Consider the following 21,564-nt stretch of genomic DNA (forward strand, 5'->3'; position numbering starts at 1 on the left):
CTAGAATCTATTAAAGACGCATGTTAGATTGCAATAATCAAGCTTCATTACTACTGCTATGCTTATGGGTGGAAAAACAATATTAATCATCCCCAAGCAAAATCATTAAAGAATTTCGAACCTTTCAGACTTATTAACAACCTCTATAACCATGTGGTAGAATGCCACCCTTTACATTGTATACCTTAAGCTACTTTTTTTTGGAGTTTCAATTTTCTAGAAGAAGAAAAGATCTAGTGTATGGGGCTCATCTTGTCATAGTAATTCTAAATCAGCCACTAGCCTACACATGAAAGAATTTTCAACTCTAAAGATAAACATTGCAAATCTCATACACTAAAAGATAAATATTACAAATCTTTCGCAGCATTTTTTTAAAAATAGTTTTAAAGTTAAAGGCATCACCTGATCATCTTCGTGTTAAAAAAGATACAATAAAGGGTTGTCTATGGCAGAGAAGGAAGTCGAGAAAATGATTTTGATTTTGGACAGAGAAGTGAAAGAGAGGGTCGAAAGAGATTGAAAAATTTCTCAAAATAGGTCTAGATATCAGTTTTCAGTGAAACATGTTAACCTATTACCTGCTTCAGAAATAAAAGATACTTTTATAATTTTAATTTAAATAAATATGATTTTGGTTAATCATGTTAGCTAACTCGCTATGTCTAAGGTATTCATATAAAAATAGTTTTTTGTAAGGGCATGCATGTAAATATCAATTTGGAGGGCATTCGTGCAAATTTCAATATTTAGAAGGTATTTATCCAAAAATCTTTTTTTTTTGTATGTATACCCTTTTGAATATAAAAAATTACATGAATATCCTCCAAAATTACTATTTGCATGTATATTTTTATAATTTTTTTTTTGTATGTTTACCCATTAAGAATTTTTTCGTCATTTCAATTTTAAACTACTAACTCTTTAACTGCATTGATGATATAAGTATATATATATAAAAAAATATACATGTAAAATAAATATTTAACGAGGATGTTAATTTTGAAAGAGTGTTAAGTAAATTTTAATATTAAAAAGATATATGGGCGCGGATCGGCTATTACCGCTTCACAGTTATTTTATTCTATCTAATCACCTATCCACCCGTTTTTGGTAGTGATTTTAATCTCTGCTCCCTACCAATGCTATTATGAACGAAACACCAAACTTGTGATTAGATAGGCGCGTTCCACGCGTCTGTATGGTATTAAAAGAGGGGCACGGATTGCTTGTGACAGGGGACTCGCTTTCCCGTCTCGGTTTCTTGCGCCTTTATCTATCGCAAGCACTCCATCAGTAGCAAGCACTCCGATCCCCCAAAATTCCCCTCTATTTCCGTTACGTTCTCCCATCGATTTCTTTTCTGGGCGAGGAATTATTCTCTTGCATCCATTGATCGATCGATCGATCGATCCAAGGTCGGTCAGATTTTCGTTGCTGCGAATCGGTACGTCATCTTAATTTCTTGTATCCCATTATGTTGTCATCTCGATCGATCTGCGATGTTCTTTCGTCGTTCCTCCGTCGTTTTCCTGACATGGGAATTTGCCTGGGCAATCGCAGGAGAAGGAGATCCATGGCGAGGAGTTCTTTTAAATTGGAACATCCTCTCGGTTTATTGCCCTATGCCCCTCTTTTTCCAAAAAATTCCTAATTGATGTTGCTGTTTGTTATTCTTTCTCTTTCGTTTGCATTATTTTCCTTTTGTAATCTTTGTTTAGAGTTTGACGTATGGTTCGCCATGTGGCGGTAGATCTTGTATACTTCTAGGGTTTTCCCCCGTTAGCTTGTTGTGGAGAATTTGCTTGTATGCTAGCTATGGTGGGTTCTGTTTTGGAATTTTATGAAGGAAGAAGGATTTGAAGTGTATGAGGTGATCAAGGTTGTGAAATATATGTTTTAGACTAGTTGTAGTATCAATATCCGTGTGTTCTGTTGTAGAGCGATGCACTAGAGAATTAAGCTGTAAATTGGGTACAGGTTTGGCAAAGCTAGTATGAAATTGAAACAGAAAGAACCCGATTATACTCACTTTGTATGTCTTTTGTTTATATCATTATGAAGTTTGAGGTTGCTATACTTTGAAAAGGATTTGGAGAAACTTGCATACCTGCAAAACAAAATTATTGTGTTCAATGAACGCTGATTTACTGGAAAGAATGATGACTTGTTTTTGTTTTTATGATGGAGGTACTGCATTGACAGGGACCCTGTCCTCATGTTTTGTTGGTGTCCTTCCATTTTCTTCCGACTATGCTTGGTCAGCTTACAATGATCCGAGAATACTTGTTTCACATTCTTACAGCTTTCATGAGTATTCAGCAATGATAGATAGAGTTTGCAGGCTTTTAGTTTGTCTTTTCAACATCATTTGTATCTTCATGATTTCTTATGTTGTTATATATACTGTTTCATTATTTAAACAAAATTATGGTTGCGGATAAAATTTGGTGATTGATTATAAAAAATTTCCACATTATGCCATCATGTAGCTTCTTGGATCCTATTTGAAAGACATAGCGTTCTAGCAATGATGCAGTTCTTAGCCTTTGAGGTGCTCCTTTCTGCTATTTATAACACCAGAGACTCTTCCATTCCATATTATTCTTTGCAGTTTGCAATGCAGAGGAAAATTCACGCTTCTTTAATTTTGTATTTGTAGATTACAATGATATGTGACTCTAGAGCCTTAAGTATTTCAAGCATATTTAAGTTATTAGTATGTAAATTAGATCTTTTTTTTTTGGGGTTTAATTTCTATATAGCATGGCAACCAGATAGTGTTTTTTAATAAAATTTTGAAAGTATGCAGTTTAGATTCCTTAACCCCCTGTCAACATACATTGTGAACCCTTTCTTGAATATCTATGCTAGGATTTTGCTTCTTTTTCTACCTTTTCTGCCTTGTTCTCTTTCTTTTACATTTCAGTCTTAGTCAAACGTTTGATGCATGGTTTACCTCATGGCTGACACAATGTTGGAATTTTTTGGTGTTCTCTGGTAAAGTGATCTGGAGGTTTTGCATCGTGTACTCCAGATGCTTGGTTGGCTTTTTGCTTGAAAATATATCAGAAGGATTTCAATTCTATCAAATAATCAAGATTGCTGAAAACATGATTTATAAGTTTTTAATATCTTGGTAATTAGTGATTATTTGATGATGTGGTGTGTTAAACAATAAATTAGGTACTAGCTTGAGAAAGTTGGATCAAAATTGAAACAAATGAACATAATGATGCTAACTCCATATGGGCTTTTCTTGAATTGCCTTTATAAATTTAGGGTTAACCTTCTAAATATTACGAGAAGCGTAAAGCTGTATTGAAAGTTATGGATTGTGGTAGTCTACACTGTCATTATGTTGAGGTTTATAATGAATTTGCAAATTCTACCATGTGTATGAAGACTGATTTACTGAAAAAAAATGGTAAGATTTTCTGAGAAATGCACCTGTCATTGTTTGTATGATGCGAGTTATATTAGTAACATCTTTTTCTTTTGTATTTTCTTTATTGTCCTGTTTCCTTCTACCTATGCTCTATTAGTTTATGGTGGTCCAAGGATGCTTGTCTCCTACTCTTACAGCTTTTCTGAGTACTTTAGATAAGTGCAAGCTTGCTATTTTTCGTGGCCATTTTATATATTTGTTCATGAATGGTATGATTAATCAATCATTGTTTGAATATACTGTTTAAATTTTGAAACTACATTAAAGTTGCCGAGGGAGAAATCCACTTGATGCTGTGATGGAGCTGCTTCGGTCAATTTCAATACATATTCATTTTCGGCAATGGTGGAGTTCCTACACTTTATAGTGTTTCTTTTTGATATGTAGAGCTCTAGAGATTCTTCGATTTGTTGCTTTGCAATCTGTAGTGCAGAGTAAAAGTTGATTGTTTTATCTTTTTAATTTCTTGTAAATTACTATGGTATGTGATTCACTAAGCTTTATGTATTATAAGCATATATAGTATTGCAACTGGATTAAAGGTTGAAAATATGCAGTTTAGATCCCCATCCCACATCCCCACTAACATCATGAACCCTTTTATTTGAAGTTCCCATTATATCATTATCCAATGGAAGCATTTGTTAGACCATCTAGAAAATATGTTCTACTATATGATGCAAACTCTTATGATGTTCTTGTGCATAAGCTGTGTTTGACCTTCACCTCTTCCGCATTCCAGACATTACATTTTTTTATCCCATCAAAAAATGGGTAATATAGTATAGGTTTTGAAAGGGTGCATGAAGAGAGAAATGAGAAAGATTATGCTATTTTAGAGTTCTCGATGAAATATGACCTAGTATTAGCTAACATTTGCTTTAAAAGGATTCTCTCTAGATAACTTTTAAAGCGGGCATAATACTAGTCCATAAATTTCTTTCTTGCTAGAAGGACTGTTCAAGTTTTGTTTAAAAGTTGTGTGGCTATAGCGAGTGAGAGTTTAATCACCTAATGTAGATTAGTGGTTTTTGATGTGTGTATTAGGAAATGGAAGAGAAGGATTAAAAAAAAGGAACCCGAGGAATAGGTCATAGATTTTGTTAGGGGAGAAACAATATTTAAGGATAGACTATTGAAGGAAGAAAAATGGGTCTAGATTAGGAAATCAATATCATTTGGGATGAGATGGTCAATAGTATTAAGAAAGTAGCTACAATGGTATTAGGAAAGTCAAAGGGAAAATTGTCCTATGGTAAGGAAACTTGGTGGTGGAATGAGAAAGTTTAGTTGGCAATGAATTCTAAAAGGAGTGATATGGAAGACTAACTAAATATGGGAAAAGAGAAGCATATGAAAACTATAAGGTGGCTAAGAAAGAAGTTGAGAGGTGGTACAAGAGGCTAGATTCAAGGTCTATGAAGAGTTTGTCGCAAGTTAGTAAATAAAGATGGGGTGAAATATATCTATAATATTGCAAGACTAAAAGAAGGGAAAACTAGAGACTTAACTCATGTTAGATGCGTCAAAGATGAAAATCAAAATGTTTTGGTTTAGGAGGACGAGTTGAAAGTTGAGTTGTCAAAACATGGGTAACTCTAGGATGTTTGGCCTTTAACCACAAGGTGAAGGCATAAGTCCTTCCTCACATCTGTCATCATTTTTTATTTAAATAGTTTTTAATTAAAAATATTTAAAAATATGATTGCATCTCATTATAGTTATATCATTTATTAATTTAATTTTTAATAAAAATTACATGTCTTACAAAAAAATAAAAATAAAAACACGTGCATAGCACATGCAGTTTAGGTTTAACCTTGCATGTTGAACCCTTTTCTTCAAATTTTATATCCTTCTCTAATGGAAGCATTTTTAATGGCAAGTGGAAAGTGTATCTTTTAATTGAAGTTCAAATTATATCCTTCTTTAATGGTAGTGTTGTAAGTTATAGATAATTTTAGCATTAAGATTAAGCTATAGGATAGAAATGTTCTTGTTTTGTTCTGCTCCATGTTCCTCATTTTTAGACCCTTTCTAAATGGAGGATAGTGCGTATATCCTTTCAAAGGAGGCAGAACTTCCAAGACATGTTTGCCCATGTTACATGGACACTCTAATTCTATAATATTCCTTGATGTGTAAGTTTTTTGGATGCTTGGACAAGATATGTTTTTTGAAAATGGTTGTCTTAGAACAATGTTTTAGAGTGTCCTGCAAGGAATAACCTGATGCAGAAAAGTTGGCAGTCTGTCCTATCCTCTCCATATCAAATGATGTAGCTTTAAGTACTCTAATAATTCTGGTGAAATGCCACAACATTTTATTTGTATTGTTTCTAAATATATTGTATCATATGGGCACATTATTGTGTCAAGTGCCAATTCTGGGTTTTTTTGTAGTTGAATTTCTGGACACTTCGGTTAGTTTAAAGCAAGTGTCCAAGTAACACTACTTTGCTGCTTGCCTGTTTTATTTTTATGTGCAATCCATAATAATATGCTGAGATTTTATTATAAGAAGCCGATTATTTTCATACTTTTCATTCTGATAGTTGGAAAACATTTAGTAGCATTTCTGCATGTCTAGGGTTGTTCCTGAGAATAGCTCATAATTTTCTATTTCTGAGCTGTTAATGATATAATTCTATAGTATTGTAAACTAGTATATGATAAAATAACTACCAGGTGACATATATTGCAAGCAGAAGTTCATTCTCACTTTATAGCAACTGGATAATTCGAAATTTCGAATGGATCCATAGATATACTATTTTTTGAAGTAATTTATATTGGATGCTTGTTTAGCTTATTCTTTTCCTCTTGTGGATATTGCTGAATTGTATTGCCATTGTTGTAAACCTGAGCATAATGTTGCATATTTGTCTGTCCTCCCCACATATTCGAGATGTTCACACAATCATTGACTGACTGTGGTAAACAATATTTGCGTAAAAGCTTTTGAACAGTTTTGGTTGGTTATGTTTGTACTGAGTATTTCTGGCTTCTTAGGATCTCAAACTAACAGTGAAATATGTGCACTTGAATATGAGTATATATTGATACATCATCGGGTCTGATGCACTCAATTTTAGTTGGGGTGCTGCTCTGCAACAATGACTACATGGGACTTGCATGTTTGTTTCCACCTGACATAACACATGTAGGGGGCATCTGATTTATAATACGTTGTCTGTTAGTCCTGCCACATAAAACCATGTTAAATAATAAATGTTGCTTATCTCTACTTATAGAGTAAAAGAATGCTTGATTTAACTAGAACAACAATGAAATGAGCCGCAGAATGTAACAGGTCTGAGAATTTGCTAGGCTTAATACTGTATTAAAATGGAGCCTAGTAGTGTGGCCCTACTGAGTCTACACAGTCTGGCCAAACCAGGCCAGTAAAGAGGGAATTAAGTTGGATGCTAAACTAGGACTTCTAAAAGTTTGTTATTTGGATACCTTCAATTTTCAGTATTTTTTCTCTAGTTTTTGTTAGAGAAAACAGAGTCCAGGGCTTGCCTGCTACTTGTAGTCACAGAGCTACAGTTCTGTTGGTAAAGTTCACAGCATAACCCTTGCATTTTATGAAGGAATTTGTTTATCCTGTTATTCTCTCATCAGGATGTCATCTGTCAGGATATAACCATTTTAATCTTTTGTCTTCTATGTGGTTAAAGTAGTCCTACAATCAGCTGTTAGTTCCAGATTTTCCATCAACTTTACATATAATGGATTTGTTCTTTTTCCCATTCTAGTGTCATTCTAAACTATGCCTCTGTACCTCAGAGAGGAGACAGGCAGAAGCTGCTCGTATCAGAGAGAAGTACCCTGATAGAATTCCTGTGAGTTACTCTTGCATTCTTGTCTTACATGTTCTATGACCAGTCTGTTTAGTTCCTTATCTAATTTTTTATTAATATAGGTGATCGTTGAGAAAGCTGAAAGGAGTGACGTACCAGACATTGACAAGAAGAAGTCAGTTAACTGCATGCACATTTAGTATTAAAGGAACTTTTAATTATTCATGTTCATGCTTATTATTATAACAACTACCATTATGTAGAACAAAATTTATTGTCATGACAGTTGTTTACATGTCTGGGACTCTATTCACCTTTAATAGTGATTGCTGAAATTTATAGTGGCTGAAGGGCAAAATTAGACTAAGTTCTTTATCTTAATTTCTATCTAATACGATAACTATTTGTCTGTGGAAATTGTACCTTTTATGGTTGCTTGTGCTAATTTGCTCTGTCAATTTATGACTTGGTTCCTTTGTTTGATTGGTTGATATCAGATTCGTATAGGATTTCATATTCAATAGATTTTGCTGTACGTTCTGATAATGCTGATTAAACATAGACACATCAGACCAAGGTCTGCTATCTTGGTATCGGGTACCGTACAAGTATCTTACTAGTTTGGTACAGTATGGTAGATATGGTGCAGTATATATCTTGTACTGAAATAATTCTCTAATCATTTTTTTAAACTTTTTAGCTTGGTAGGGGTTGGAACACCTCAGTCGGAACCTATACCAACTCGAACTTGAGTTTCACATCCATTTCCATCTAGTATGGTATGGTATAGTGGTCCATGCATCAGACAGGACAGAATGGTATGTTTAACAGATGTTTTTTTAGATGGAAATGTGGACAACTTGTTGGATAATGGTGGTCAGATAATCATCCCAAATGCAGTAAGACATGTTAGATAATTTCGGAACATATGATAAGTTGATAATCGAAGTGTTTAGGACTCTTATGAGAATGCTAGTTAAAAAGATTGGATTAAGCTGCTGGAATGCTAGTTCTTCAGAAAATGTATGAGTAGACTGTGGTCAGTACGGAATTGCAAGGACAAAAATGGAATGGAAGGGTGATTATTTGGTGGGTAGATGTGGATTTCATGTGTTGCTCTGACATGTGAATAGATGTTTGATCAAGGTTGTGCATGATTTAATCAGGTACAATATGAAAGATGGAATGATAAGGAAAAAGGAATGCTTTGGCTTTTAAAGACTATTTTCTTGTGGAAACTTGAAAGTCATTTTTACAGAGAAAGGTTAAGAAAAAGAATCTAATTCAAAGGTTAAGTTTTAGGTTCTGGGTGCTGAATGCTAGCTGTCCATAAAATGGGTTGGCAGACGACTGTTAAATAAAAAGAGAAAGGTGGATGGAGCGGGTTTTGTCTAAAAGATAGGGTGAAATGTGGATCTGACATGTTGGATTTTGCAGATCATTGTGTACCCATGGACAGATATCTTATCAAAAGAAGGTTTGAAAGGTTATGTGCTGGTGGATATTTGAAATAGTTGTCCAGAAAATAAGTCTACGTTTTGATTGGGTATGAGTTTTTTTAGGGATATGGAAAAAGTTATACTAATCTATACTAGTATAAACAAGTATAAACCTTAATGGTGTTATACCAAGCAATGGTTGCAGTTATTCTCTGTGTTTGGATGATGAGAGGGGATTAAAAAGTGCTGTTTGATGTTACTTGGGGATAAATGGACAAAAAGTGATTTTTTATGAAATTTGGACAAGTTTGCACTTCAACTACATATTTTTTCATAATATAATAATATGTTTTAAAATATATTATGTATTAGAATATTATATTATCATACTATATTATACATTATACTATTATTTTAGGTCAATTCGGCCCGTACCAAACCATACCAATGCTGGCCTGGGATGGTTCAACCTCTCGTGTAAGGTCAACCGCCAGTTTATAAAATTCCTCCCCCTGACCTCTTTTATTCGGCTTTGAAAGCCCTCCTACAGATTTCGTGCCCATCTCACCATTGTCAACTGCCACTATCCCACTCAGATAAGTCCCATCTCTCCCTTCCTCTCCTCTCTCCCCCTCGCTCTCCATCTCTCTTTATCTCTCTGCCCTACATCCACGTGGCCCCTCCATGGATTTTGGCCCCCCTCTCTCCTCTTCCTTTATCTCCTCCCTCTCCCCCTCTTCATGTTTTCAGAATGTCTTGGAATGGTATGGTACAGGCAAGGTCCGCCGAACCGAGCCGATCTGGTGCGAAACCGAGTTGGTTCCCCTTTCAATTCTATGGGTCGGAACTGTAAAGGGATAGACCGGAACCGATCATTTTTGGACTAGAACCGATCGAAACGGGCTGGTTCGATGCCGACTCGGTGCGAACCGGTCGGACCGACTCAATCCGGTTTCGAACCGGGTTGACTGTGGGCACTGTGACATTATTACCCTATCCGAATTGATTGTGGGCACTGCATCATTATTGCTCTAGCCGTACCGATTCCGGTTCGATACCGAATCTATACCGATCGCCGACTGGTACGGGTCGCGATACCGGTTCGGCGGTCCTTAGGTACAGGTTTCTACCATACGAAATCGGTCATTGTTCGATATGACCTTCGGTATAGATTCGGCAAACCTTGCATTATACTATAATGTTATAATATTATATGATATTAATATTATATAATACATTATTATTATCCATAATAAGGATATGATAATATTTAGTATGATATTATATTCAATATTATTGATGTTACAATATAATGTATATTATATTATATTATATTATATTAATTATATTGTTATATTATATCTATTATATTTCATTCTATTATATTATAAGGGAACTTTGTCTACATTTTGTACATAGATGGTGTCAAGCCAGGATAGAGGGTTGTGGTAGGTTGACAACTAGCTTAAAACTATAGTCACATCATATGAACATGCATCCATGTAAGACTACTATTAAGGTATTCTTTAATATTGATGTGTTGCATCAAATCTCGATGTTGACCCTAATGGTTTGATTTTGATGATGCATAACATTTGAGTTTACTAATTAGTTGCCTTGAGTATGCTCGAATGTTTACAGAAAGCCAAGAAGAAAACTTTCTGTAACTCTCAAATGAAGTTTAATTATCCAAAGCTCTACATAAAGGAACTCAACTCTAAAAATACCTTGAAGCAATTCTTGAATATTCACATGCAAATACAAAAAATTTCGACTTGAGCCATCTCAAGAGTCGACCCTTCGATTGCAATAATTCGATATTGGCACACTAATACAGACTGATATGCCCTTACGAGTCGACTTCAGCAGATCACAAGTCGACCCTAGAACAATCTCAGAAGATAGATAGAAAGCCGTAAAATTCATCATATTGGCGAGTCGACCCATGAAGAACACAAGCTGACTCCAATCAAATTAGAGTCAACTCTAGAAGCAAGCAAGTCGACCCCTGAATGGCTATAGAGAAAAGATAGAGCTATAAATTTCACCATATTGGCGAGTCGACCTATGAAGAACATGAGCTATCTCCAGTCAGACAAGTGTCGACCCCAGAAGCAATTGAGTCGATCCCTGAACGGTTACAGAGAAAAGACAGAGCAGTAAAACTCAGTTTATTGGAGAGTCGACCTATGAAGATAATGAGTCGACCCCTAAACTAAAAGAGTCGACTCCACAATGGTCGCAGGAGAAAGAGCGTAGCAAAAACAATAGCAAGTTCGAGTCAACTCCCTCTGAAAACGTTGAGTCGACCTTTCTGTGCTTGACAACAGTAACAGCTAGTTTTTTATAAATCAGATTGGTCATTTTTATCTCACAACGACTCTTTCAACATGTCTAATAGCTAGGATAGTCTTCCAACCACTTTTAAGTGGTATAAATGTATAAGAACACCAAAAAAAAGAAAAAAAATGAGAAATAGATTAAAATTGAAGAGCCAAAGAAAAGATGAGAGCTTCGAAAAGAAAAATATTCAAGTATATTCATTGAGAGCTGAAAGATCACATCCTTTACAATTGAGAGAGTTGGTGAAGTGCATTCAAGTTCAATTAAGGGCAACCAACGGATTCAAAGCTCCAGTTATTCGTTGTATTTATCTTTAAGGAGCAGTATTTTATTGTGTTTACATATTATTCTTTACACTCTATTGTGACAAGTTTCAGGGATTGAAATTTGGGAAAAGGTCCATCCAAACCTTGAATTGGATTGTACTGAGCCTGGGGATCGGCTCGGTGGTGGGTTTAGTTGATTGCGAGTGAAAATCAACCGGGTTGAGTTTTAGCCTGGGTAAAATAATCGGACTATAATTATGAAAAGATTATAATAGAAATTTCCAAAAAGGGTGTCTTGGGGAGTGGATGTAGGTGCAGGGTTGACACCGAATCACTATAAATTTTGCTGTATTTGTGTTGCATAAATTGTTTGCATTGATCACAGGCATATTTACTTTTGTAAATTACTTATTGCAACACATTCACTCATCGAGTTTTATTTTGCTGCATTTCACTTAAAGTTTTTGAAAAGCCCAATTCACCCTCCTCTTGGGCTGCATAGCTAGGCAACACCCGAGTATAGTGGAAAGTGAGCAATAGCTGGCTAGGGCATTCTTTAGAATCAGCCTGGGTCTGGATGTGTCAAATACATGTATGGTAACTTTAATGCATGTTCAGGAAGTTGGTTTCTAGGGGAGGCCTTGGCCCATAGGGGCTTCCTTCAAAACCTCCTATTTTGGCTGCTCCCCTCCCACTTCTTCAATGTATTTGCCAAGACCATGCATCATCTAGCTTGTCTTGTTATATTGCTATAAATTTTTGTGTTCTATGGATGGGATTCCAGCATTTGGCCCATTGTTTGAATATTGAGGGTGTAGTAGGTGCTAATGTTTTCAATAAATAATTCATGTTCCTTGCCTTTCTTCTACCATAAAAATATTGTTGTAATATCGTTGCGGTATGGTGAACTTTTCACCTCTTCATTTCCTGTCTATGGAAAATGATTTCAAGTGGGCGAAACAAATCACCATTTGAGCAAGAGACAATTTTGGATATTGTTTGCAGTATGGTGAGTTTGGAGGGAACAGAAAGCAGGGTTTCCAGGTTCCACCTACTGCTTAGGTACCTTGAGATGTGGTGTTTCTGCTTGGTGACCCATAAGATTTGGCCTTGCATTTCTACATGCAAAAAATTAAGGGAAAATTTTCAACTTACAAAAAAATGGAGCAGGCAAAAGATGCAGGATGAGAGTTAAAATTTTCCATGTGATTGGTTATGGGAATTTGAGAGTGAATGTGCTTGCTTTTAGAACTCCTAATGCTACCAGCTGCTGTTTGGTCAAGACCTTTCCCCTTATCCTCTTGTCATCTGCTATTACTAGTTGATGGTAATTTAAATCTCATGTTAGATTTCTTTTGTTTGCTATTATCTTGCGCGACTAAGATTTTTGATGATGCAGGTACCTAGTTCCTGCTGATCTCACCGTGGGACAATTTGTGTATGTGGTCCGCAAGAGGATCAAGCTCAGTGCTGAGAAGGCCATCTTCATTTTTGTGAAGAACACTCTACCACCCACAGGTCAGAGAAATCCACCTGCAACATCATAATGCAGTTTCTGTTCTCTGGTTATTCCATGTTGGGATGATGAATATTTTTATTGCAGCTGCAATGATGTCTGCAATATACGAGGAGAACAAAGATGAAGATGGTTTTTTGTACATGACTTACAGCGGGGAGAACACATTTGGATTGTTCTAAGCCAATGGAGTATCTCTGCAGATAAGACCTGAAAACCTGTATATTCCATCCAGTCCCCCTTGTTCCTATGATGTGTTTTATGTTGTGTCGTCTGTCTTCAAGAATCCCAAGGTTCAGGATATCTGAATTTGATGGCTACAAAGTTTGTTCAACATTAAAGCTTATATTAGATGTCATGGGTTTTATTATTCATGTTCTGCATATGCAGCTTTTTTTGTTATGGTAACGTGATTATTATGAATATCATAATTTGAGGCTGATTTACATGTCAAGCACTATAAAGAGAAATCCACTAGAGCCAAAAAAAAAAAATTAAAAACTAAAAAGAGAGCTTCAAAGAGAAAATCGTTCAAGAGCTTTTATTGTAAGCAAAATGATCATATTCAACGTCAGAGAGTTGGTGAAGCATCTTTAAGAGCATTCAAATCAACCAACAAGGGTCTAACTGTCTTTACCATTGTGTATTTATTATTTTAGAGTTATATTCATTGTAATAGTTTTTACTTCTTTTTATTTTTTACTGTAACAAGTTTAAAAAACTGAAACTTGGAGAAAGGTCCATCTAAATTTTAAATTAGATTATGTTGAGCCAGGGATAGGTTTGGAGAAGGTTTTAGTTGATTGGCCAAAAACATCAAATTGTCAGAAAATAATCGGCAAATGTTTTGATTGATTGATTTGAGAAAATTAACAAGGTTGGTTGTGAACTATAAATAATTGGCAAAAGTTTTAGTTGATTGACCTGAAAAAATGAACTAAGTTTTGTTATGAACTCAGAAAATAACTGAGCTATAATTTGGGTTATAGATTATATTGAAATTTTTACAGATGGTTTAGGTCCAAAAATCTACGATGACGACATCTTCCTACCATGTCATAGGTATTGAGAGCAAGTATCGTAATTGCCAAAAGGGCACGCTAAGCTCCCTTTGTGTTCCACCCTGATTATGTGGCATATGCTGGAAAGCCATTGATGGACCATAGCAAGGCAGCATGTAGTTGAAACATTTCAATAAGCAGATGTACAGGCAACAGAGGCAGAAACTGCTGCTGAGATATAAACTTTTATTGAAACGGTGTCTGAAATCTATTGTATGGCTATTGCATAATTTATCCTAAGGCAATGGTTTAAAATTACTGCTCTAATACTGCCACCTAAAACTAGATTTAAGACAATGGTTAAAAAATCCATTGCCATAGAGCACTTTATGCAACGATTTTCTTAGCCACTGCTTCCCGACCATTATCTAAAACTATTTTTGTTGTAGTGCCACATCGCTGACCCTTAGCAGTTCTAATGGTTTGCTTATGTGTAGTGTAACCATTAACCAGATCATGATGTCTTTTGGCTTGTGGCTTGTACCAATGAATCATGGTCAATCATAACTAGGTTCCAATTCCTTGGCCTACATATCTATGCTATGGTTGAATCCTACCTTCTTGGCCTACGTCCCCACACATTGATTCATTACAACCAAACTTTGCGCCCATCCAGCAAGGGTTACGTGACTCTCATCTACTTTGTTTCGATGTGGTGCTTGCTTTTGGATGCCAGCTGGATTATCAAGATAGGGTGTAAACAATGGCCCCACATCTCATCAACCGATAATCAAGAGGCTAATGGGATGTCAGCCCTCGATATCTGTATAATCGAATATCCACAATCTCGGTCTAGATTTGCTAAGCAATTGTTGCCCTTTTCTTGAAGCATCACTTCTGCTATCAGTAATGTGCTTATATCCTCTTTAGAGATCCTGTTATACCTCCTTAATTTTGTGCATAGCGTAGGTAGTATTTTTCTAAATATTTTCTATTAATGGCTCGGCCTTGAATTTCACAATCAATATTTTTCAGCATATATACTCCTCTAGGCTATACTTGATCAATATATATTGTCCTTCCCAATTTGGGTACCATTTTCCAAACTTTAAAATCTTATAGCCTGATAGGAAGAACTGTCTTCCATACTAAATTTCCAATGTCAAAGGATTTTGGCCGAGCTTAGTTGAATATCTTCTTACAAGGTTATACACACACACACACACACACACACACACACACATAGATACCTACACACACACACACACACATACATACCTATATATATATTACTACTTTTCATTTTTAGATTAATTCATTACTTCTTTGATCTTCTTGTGGCTTTATGTGTAGTAATGAGATTCATGCTACCCATAATCCATATGATGATCTTTGACCACTCGAATGATTAGGCTCCATATCTTGTTGGATCTTTACATACAACTAGGATCATAGAGGCCCAAGCATAAAACTTCGATGTGTACGATATCCAAGTGCAATGTAGCTTCTCTCTGATTTGGTTGCCCCTCAGCCCTGATCTTTGACCACTCGAATGATTAGGCTCCATATCTTGTTGGATCTTTACATACAACTAGGATCATAGAGCCCCAGGCATAAAACTTCAATGTGTACGATATCCAAGTGCAATGTAGTTTTTCTCTGATTTGGTTGCCCCTCAGCCCTTTCAACCACAAAGGCACCATGTTGCTGCCTGTCTACAAAAAGGATAGTTGATGTCCTTGACCAAAGTGTATACCTCGGTCTAACCTCTCGTACATAATTTTGTTATCTTGGCTAAAAATTCTAAGGGTATCATATAGTTTCCATCCATATTTCCTTGACTAGTTGCGATGAAGTCATGAGGTGTAAATATCTTGACATTCGGCTCTAAAGATTGATAGACCTAGTCACCTTCCTCAGTTTTCTAATTAGCCAAGATGACCACAATCTATGTCATAGCATGTTGTAGTTGGGGACTTTAGTCTTTTACAGTAGAATCAAGCTTCTCTGCTTGTTCTATTATTATATTTAGAGATATCTTATTACACTCTGTCAATGACTTCACCATGACAACTGCTTGTTATGAGGACATCTACAATAGTTTGTGGCTGCATTCCTCTAGATAAGACTAAAATTGCATAACTACTTCCTAAAGAAGATCTACTAGAAGATAGGTCAACATCATTCGGCTAGCTAAAGTACTTGTTTGCATAACCATTTCTTCAATAGCATCACAATAGCTACACTGGATCCCATCGAGCATGCTAAATGACTTGTTTTCCCATTTCATGTTCTATCGAGATGTGCCACAAAACTCGTTGGTAGAGAAAAAGGGTGATAAATCAGATGGTCGAGGATAGATGTTTGCATAGGCATGCCATCAATATCGGATCAGCCGAAAAAATGGTAATTGCTAGGAGAATAGAGTAGAGTGGCCCAAGTGTCTTGATCTTCAAAAAGTTTCACCACCATCACATCATTGTTCGAAGGAGATGGATTTGAATAGAAAAAGAGATATAGCACTGGGCTATAGTAGCAGAGATTCTAAGTTACAGCTACTTCCAGGATAGAAACTACAAGTAGATTTAGAACTAAGATAAGATAAAATTTATTGATTTGCATTGTTGAAAAATGTTCATGCATAGTATAAATCCATTATCTATACTAATACCAAAATAGCTATAATATAACTGTTGGTCGTTATAACTATCCACATTGCCATGATCCTAAGCGGATATAATAGTTTGCTCACATGTAATGTAACCGTAGACTAGATCATGATGTCCTTTAGCTTATGGCTTGTACCAATGCATCATGGTTAATCACAACTAGGTTCTAACTCTTTAGCCTACCTATCTACGCCATGGCCGAATTCTAACTTTTCTATATATGTCTCCATACTTAGTATGATTCAATGTAGCCGATCTGCCCCTACCTAGCAAAGGGCATGTGACTCTCATCTACTCCATTTTCCTCAAAATTTGATTCACATAGCACTTGCTCTTGACCACCAGCTAAATAGTCGAGATGGGATGTAAACCACACCTCTATGACATTGATTTGTATAGGTGGATTGCTTGTATTGACTATTTAATGTAATAGTATAGCTAATATCAGTTCAATGTCACCATCTCGATGGACGAGGAACACTATATAGCCGCCATACACCTCAATAGCCTTATTGTGTGATACACAAGCTCACTCATAACTAATATACTTCGAGTACTTAGAAATAACTAATCCTCTGGTAAATACTTTGACCACTTGGATAATGATCCTAGAGCACTTGCGGACTCTATCCGGCTCTAAGACCGATGTGTAACACACACTTTTGTATTGTTTAAGTTAGCATGAAGAAGAAAAATTCATATATATTTCACATAATATTTATAATGACATGCAAATCATTTTTTCAAATTCCTCTACTCGTGTAAGTATATTGGCACTTGTCAAGTTTGTCCTGACTATTTCACATAATATTTATAATGACATGCAAATCATTTTTTCAGATTCCTCTACTCTATCATATGTGTGCTGGACTATTGGTACCTAACCAACTGTTGTCTAGTCAGGACAAACTTGACAAGTGCCAATATACTTACACGAGTATATTAACCCCCATCAAGTTGGTCTTGATTGGAAAATAGGGGTTCGCTACCAATGATCCAAGTAATACCTAGATAGAACGCACATATAAAGATGCTAATATACTTGCGAAAGTATAATAGCCCTTGTTAGGTGAATCTTGTCACAGAATCCTCTCAACAGTAGTATCACTTCTGTTTCTATCTCTTCCCACTGAATAATGTTCATTGTTAAGCTTCTGTTAACTGAAGTAGTTGCACTGAACTACTTCTGAACTTATCCTCTCTCCTTTCGGTTCCCAGCCGATCCTATATATTGTACTCCTTATCGTTTGTAACCTTTTGAGAGATATAATAATAAAATCCTTTTAGCAGGTTCTTTATGGTATCAGAGCTTTTCTTGTTCTTACGAACATCAAAGGTTCTCTGATTTCTTTCCATGGCAGAATCCAGCACCTCGAGTCATCCTGTCTTGCACACGCCTGTTCCTGCTAGCAACATGGTGCCACTAGTAGCTGTGAATGCTTCCTCACAGCTTCCTCTCAAGCTCATGCCGACGAACTTTCCTTCTTGGCGTGCTCAGTTTGTTTCTCTTCTTGTTGGGTATGATCTCATGGGATATATTGATGGTACCATCAAGCATCCGTCTATTGTCTCCTTCTCTCAAGATGATGCATCAGCTGTTGTTCAATCTCACTGGCTTCGGCAGGATAAACTAATCCTTCATGCCATTCTTTCCTCCGTCTCAGAATCGATTATTCCGCTTATTGCAATGTGTGAAACCTCTCATGAGGCGTGGATGACTCTCACTCGCCTGTATGCAAACAAGTCTCGCTCCCATGTCATGCAACTCAAGGAATCTCTATCCTTGGCTCAACGGGGATCATCATCTGTCACTGAGTATTTGCAACTGGTGAAGGGCCTTGCTGATGAGCTTGCTGCAATCGATGCACCCTTATCTTCTGATGATCTGACACTATATGTTCTCAATGGGCTTGGTTCTGATTTTCGGGACATCGTCGCTCCTATTCGTGCCAGGGAAAAAGCTTTCTCTTTCGAAGAACTTCATGATCTTCTTGTTTCTCATGAGATGTATCTACGTCATCTTGATTCTGCTACCAATTCTTTAGTGGTAACAGCAAACACTGCCACCAAAAAGCCTTTCTTCCACAAGCAGTCTCATCGCCAGCAAAATAGAAATGTCCATACGAGTCCTCAACGCTTCTTTCACTCAAAGCCAAATAGATCAAACGTGGTTTGTCAATGGTGTAACAAAGTTGGTCATTCTGCCCGCACTTGTCGGCAAATGCTTAAAGCAAAGGGTGGTGATGCGAACGCCAACTACACTGCAACCTCTGATGCTCCCAATCAGAAGAAATGGCTCATGGACTCGGCTGCTTCTCATAATGTTACATCTGATCTGGCACATATGACTATTCATTCTGAATATGATGGTACCGACGAAGTCGTCATTGGTGATGGATCAGGTTTGCCTATCACTCATGTGGGATCTGTTCTTCTTCCCTCATCTTCTTGCACATTTCGTCTCTTTGATACTTTGTGTGTTCCTGATATTAAGAAGAATCTTATTTCAGTCCATGAATTTACCAAGACTAACCATGTTTCTATTGAATTCTTCCCTTCCTATTATTTGATCAAGGATCTAAAAACGGGAGTGCCGCTTCAAAGGGGTCGTTGTGAGGATGGTGTCTACCCACTACAGTCTCCTTCTCGGCCTACTGTGTCTTCAGTTTTAGCATGTGTTAGTGAGAGAACTTCGATGGCTGGCTGGCACAAGCGTCTGGGTTATTCGAGTCTGCGGATTGTTTCTAAAATCCTACAGCTTTCTTCGCTTCCTGTTTCTGCTTCTCCAAAACCTGATACTATTTGTATTTCGCGTCAGTGCAATAAAGCTCACCAACTGCCTTTTCGCAGTTCTTCTCTTACTAGTTCCCAGCCTCTTGAGTTTCTTTACTCCGATGTATGGGGACCCGCATCTTGTTCTTCGGTTGATGGTTTTCGTTACTATGTTATTTTCATTGATCACTTTACTAAATATTCCTGGTTATTCTCTATCGCTCGAAAGTCTGATGTTGCCGCTATATTTCTTCAACTACGAGCTTTGTTAGAAAAACAATTTGACAGGCCTGTTAAAAACCTGTACTCTGATAATGGTGGAGAATTTGTAAAGCTTCAACCATACCTTCCCACGCATGGTATTGGCGGGTTTACCACCGCGCCTCATACCCCCCAGCAAAACGGCACTTCCGAGCGTCGTCATCGTCACATTGTAGAGACTGGTCTCATGCTTCTACATCAGGCTTCAATGCCTCCGAAGTTTTGGTCTTATGCTTTTCAAACCGCAACCTTCCTTATCAACCGGATGCCAACTCCTCTTTTGCATTTTCAGAGCCCTTTTCAGGCCCTCTTTGGGCGTCTTCCGAACTATCATTTTCTTAAAACATTCGGCTGTTTGTGTTTCCCATGGCTTAAGCCATATATCTCTAGTAAATTGCAGCCCAATCCAAGCCATGTGTCTTTCTTGGGTACTCCTCTAATCAAAGTGCCTATAAATGCTTCGATTTGTCTTTCCAGCAAATCTACTTGTCCCGCCATGTTGTCTTCTCTGAGGAGATTATGCCCTTTGCTTCCCCAGCATCCTTATTTCAGTTTGTGCCAGCCGCAACACACAGTACCATCGTCAACTCTTCATCACCGGCTACTTCTGCTGCAGGTATTTCAGAGGTCCCTCCAGTGGTTGGGTTCACTCCTCCGTCTGACTCCAGTATGTTGCCTTTGGCCTCTTCCGTAAGTCCTAATCTATCTTCTTCCTCGCCTTCCTTGGAGACTCCCATTTTCGTTGCTGATTCTCCATTGTCTCAGTCTTCTCCTTTGTTACCCATGCAGCCTCGTCGAACCGTTGTTACCCGTTCAATGAACAACATCTTTAAGCCTAAACAATTTTATGCTGCTTCCAAGCATCCCTTACCTACTTCCATGGAACCCACATGTGTCTCGCAGGCTCTGAGAGATCCCAAATGGCGAGAGGCTATGTCTCTTGAGTTTAATGCTCTCGTTCGTCACGGTACATGGGAGTTGGTTCCTCCCTCCTCTTCCCAGAATATACTTGGGTTTTTCACATCAAACGGCTTCCCACTGGTGAGGTTGAGAAGTTTAAGGCCCGTCTGGTGGCGAAGGGTTTTCATCAGCACCCGGGTCTTGATTACAAGGAGATGTTTAGTCCCGTTGCTAAGCCGGCAACCGTTTGCATCATCCTCTCCTTGGCTGTTTCACAAGGCTAGCCTTTACATCAACTGGACGTTAATAATGCCTTCTTGCATGGTACTCTATCGGATGAGGTTTACATGGCTCAACCTTTGGAGTTTGTAGATCAATCTTTTCCTCACCATGTTTGCCGTCTCCGGAAGTCGATTTATGGTCTCAAGCAAGCTCCCCGTGCATGGTATCATGAGTTGCGTCATTTTCTATTAGGCTTGCATTTTATCAATTCTTGTTCTGATTTCTCTTTATTTATTTACAAGTCAGACGGGGTTATGTGTTATTTCTTGGTGTATGTTGATGACCTTATCATTACTGGGAATCAGCCTCAGTTTGTCTATCAGGTTATTGATCAGCTCAGCAAAACTTTTTCTGTTAAGGATCTTGGCCGACTACACTATTTTCTTGGCGTCGAGGTTATTCCGGATCGCCAAGGCCTGTTCTTATCTCAGCACCGCTATATCCGTGATTTGCTTGAACGGGTTCATATGGATGGTGCGAAGTCTGTGCAAACTCCGTTGGCAACCAAGCCTTTGCTGCATCTTAAGGATGGCATTCCTCTCAACGATGGTCATGTCTATCGCAGCACGGTGGGCGCTCTTCAATATCTGCCGTTACTAAACTTGCACAGTTTATGCATCGTCCCACTGTGCCTCATTGGACTGCTTTGAAGCGTCTTCTTCGTTATTTGAAACAGACGATATTTCATGGTGTTCTGCTTCAGTCTTCATTACCAGCCTCGTCTCTTCATCTCCGTGGGTTCTCGGATGCTGATTGGGCTGGTGATCTCTCAGATCACACCTCCACTTCCGCTTATGTTGTTTTTCTGGATCATTCGCCAATCTCTTGGACCACTTGGAAGCAACGCGCTGTTGCTCGTTCC

At 37.4% G+C, this 21,564-nt stretch overlaps 1 protein-coding gene across 5 annotated transcripts; it reads left to right on the forward strand.

The window, feature by feature from the left end:
* The first annotated feature begins 1,229 nt into the window (after window positions 1–1,229).
* LOC103697397 (autophagy-related protein 8C) lies at window positions 1,230–20,239 on the forward strand. 5 transcript variants are annotated; one of them, XM_008779244.3, is made up of 6 exons: window positions 1,230–1,447; window positions 1,564–1,613; window positions 7,240–7,295; window positions 7,376–7,428; window positions 12,701–12,819; window positions 12,905–13,202. In XM_008779244.3, the coding sequence occupies exons 2-6, from the start codon at window positions 1,577–1,579 to the stop codon at window positions 12,997–12,999; spliced, it is 360 nt and encodes a 119-aa protein (XP_008777466.1). In that variant the 5' UTR covers window positions 1,230–1,447; window positions 1,564–1,576; the 3' UTR covers window positions 13,000–13,202. The 5 variants fall into 5 exon arrangements, with proteins under 5 accessions (XP_008777466.1, XP_008777468.1, XP_038973308.1 ...); XM_008779246.4 differs by lacking the exons at window positions 1,230–1,447; window positions 1,564–1,613 and adding an exon at window positions 1,625–2,260; XM_039117380.1 differs by lacking the exons at window positions 1,230–1,447; window positions 1,564–1,613 and adding an exon at window positions 2,273–3,793 and having other exon boundaries at window positions 7,209–7,295.
* Window positions 20,240–21,564: the final 1,325 nt, after the last annotated feature.

The sequence above is a fragment of the Phoenix dactylifera genome, unplaced genomic scaffold (genome assembly GCF_009389715.1).
Source record: "Phoenix dactylifera cultivar Barhee BC4 unplaced genomic scaffold, palm_55x_up_171113_PBpolish2nd_filt_p 000213F, whole genome shotgun sequence".
Lineage (NCBI taxonomy): Eukaryota > Viridiplantae > Streptophyta > Magnoliopsida > Arecales > Arecaceae > Phoenix > Phoenix dactylifera.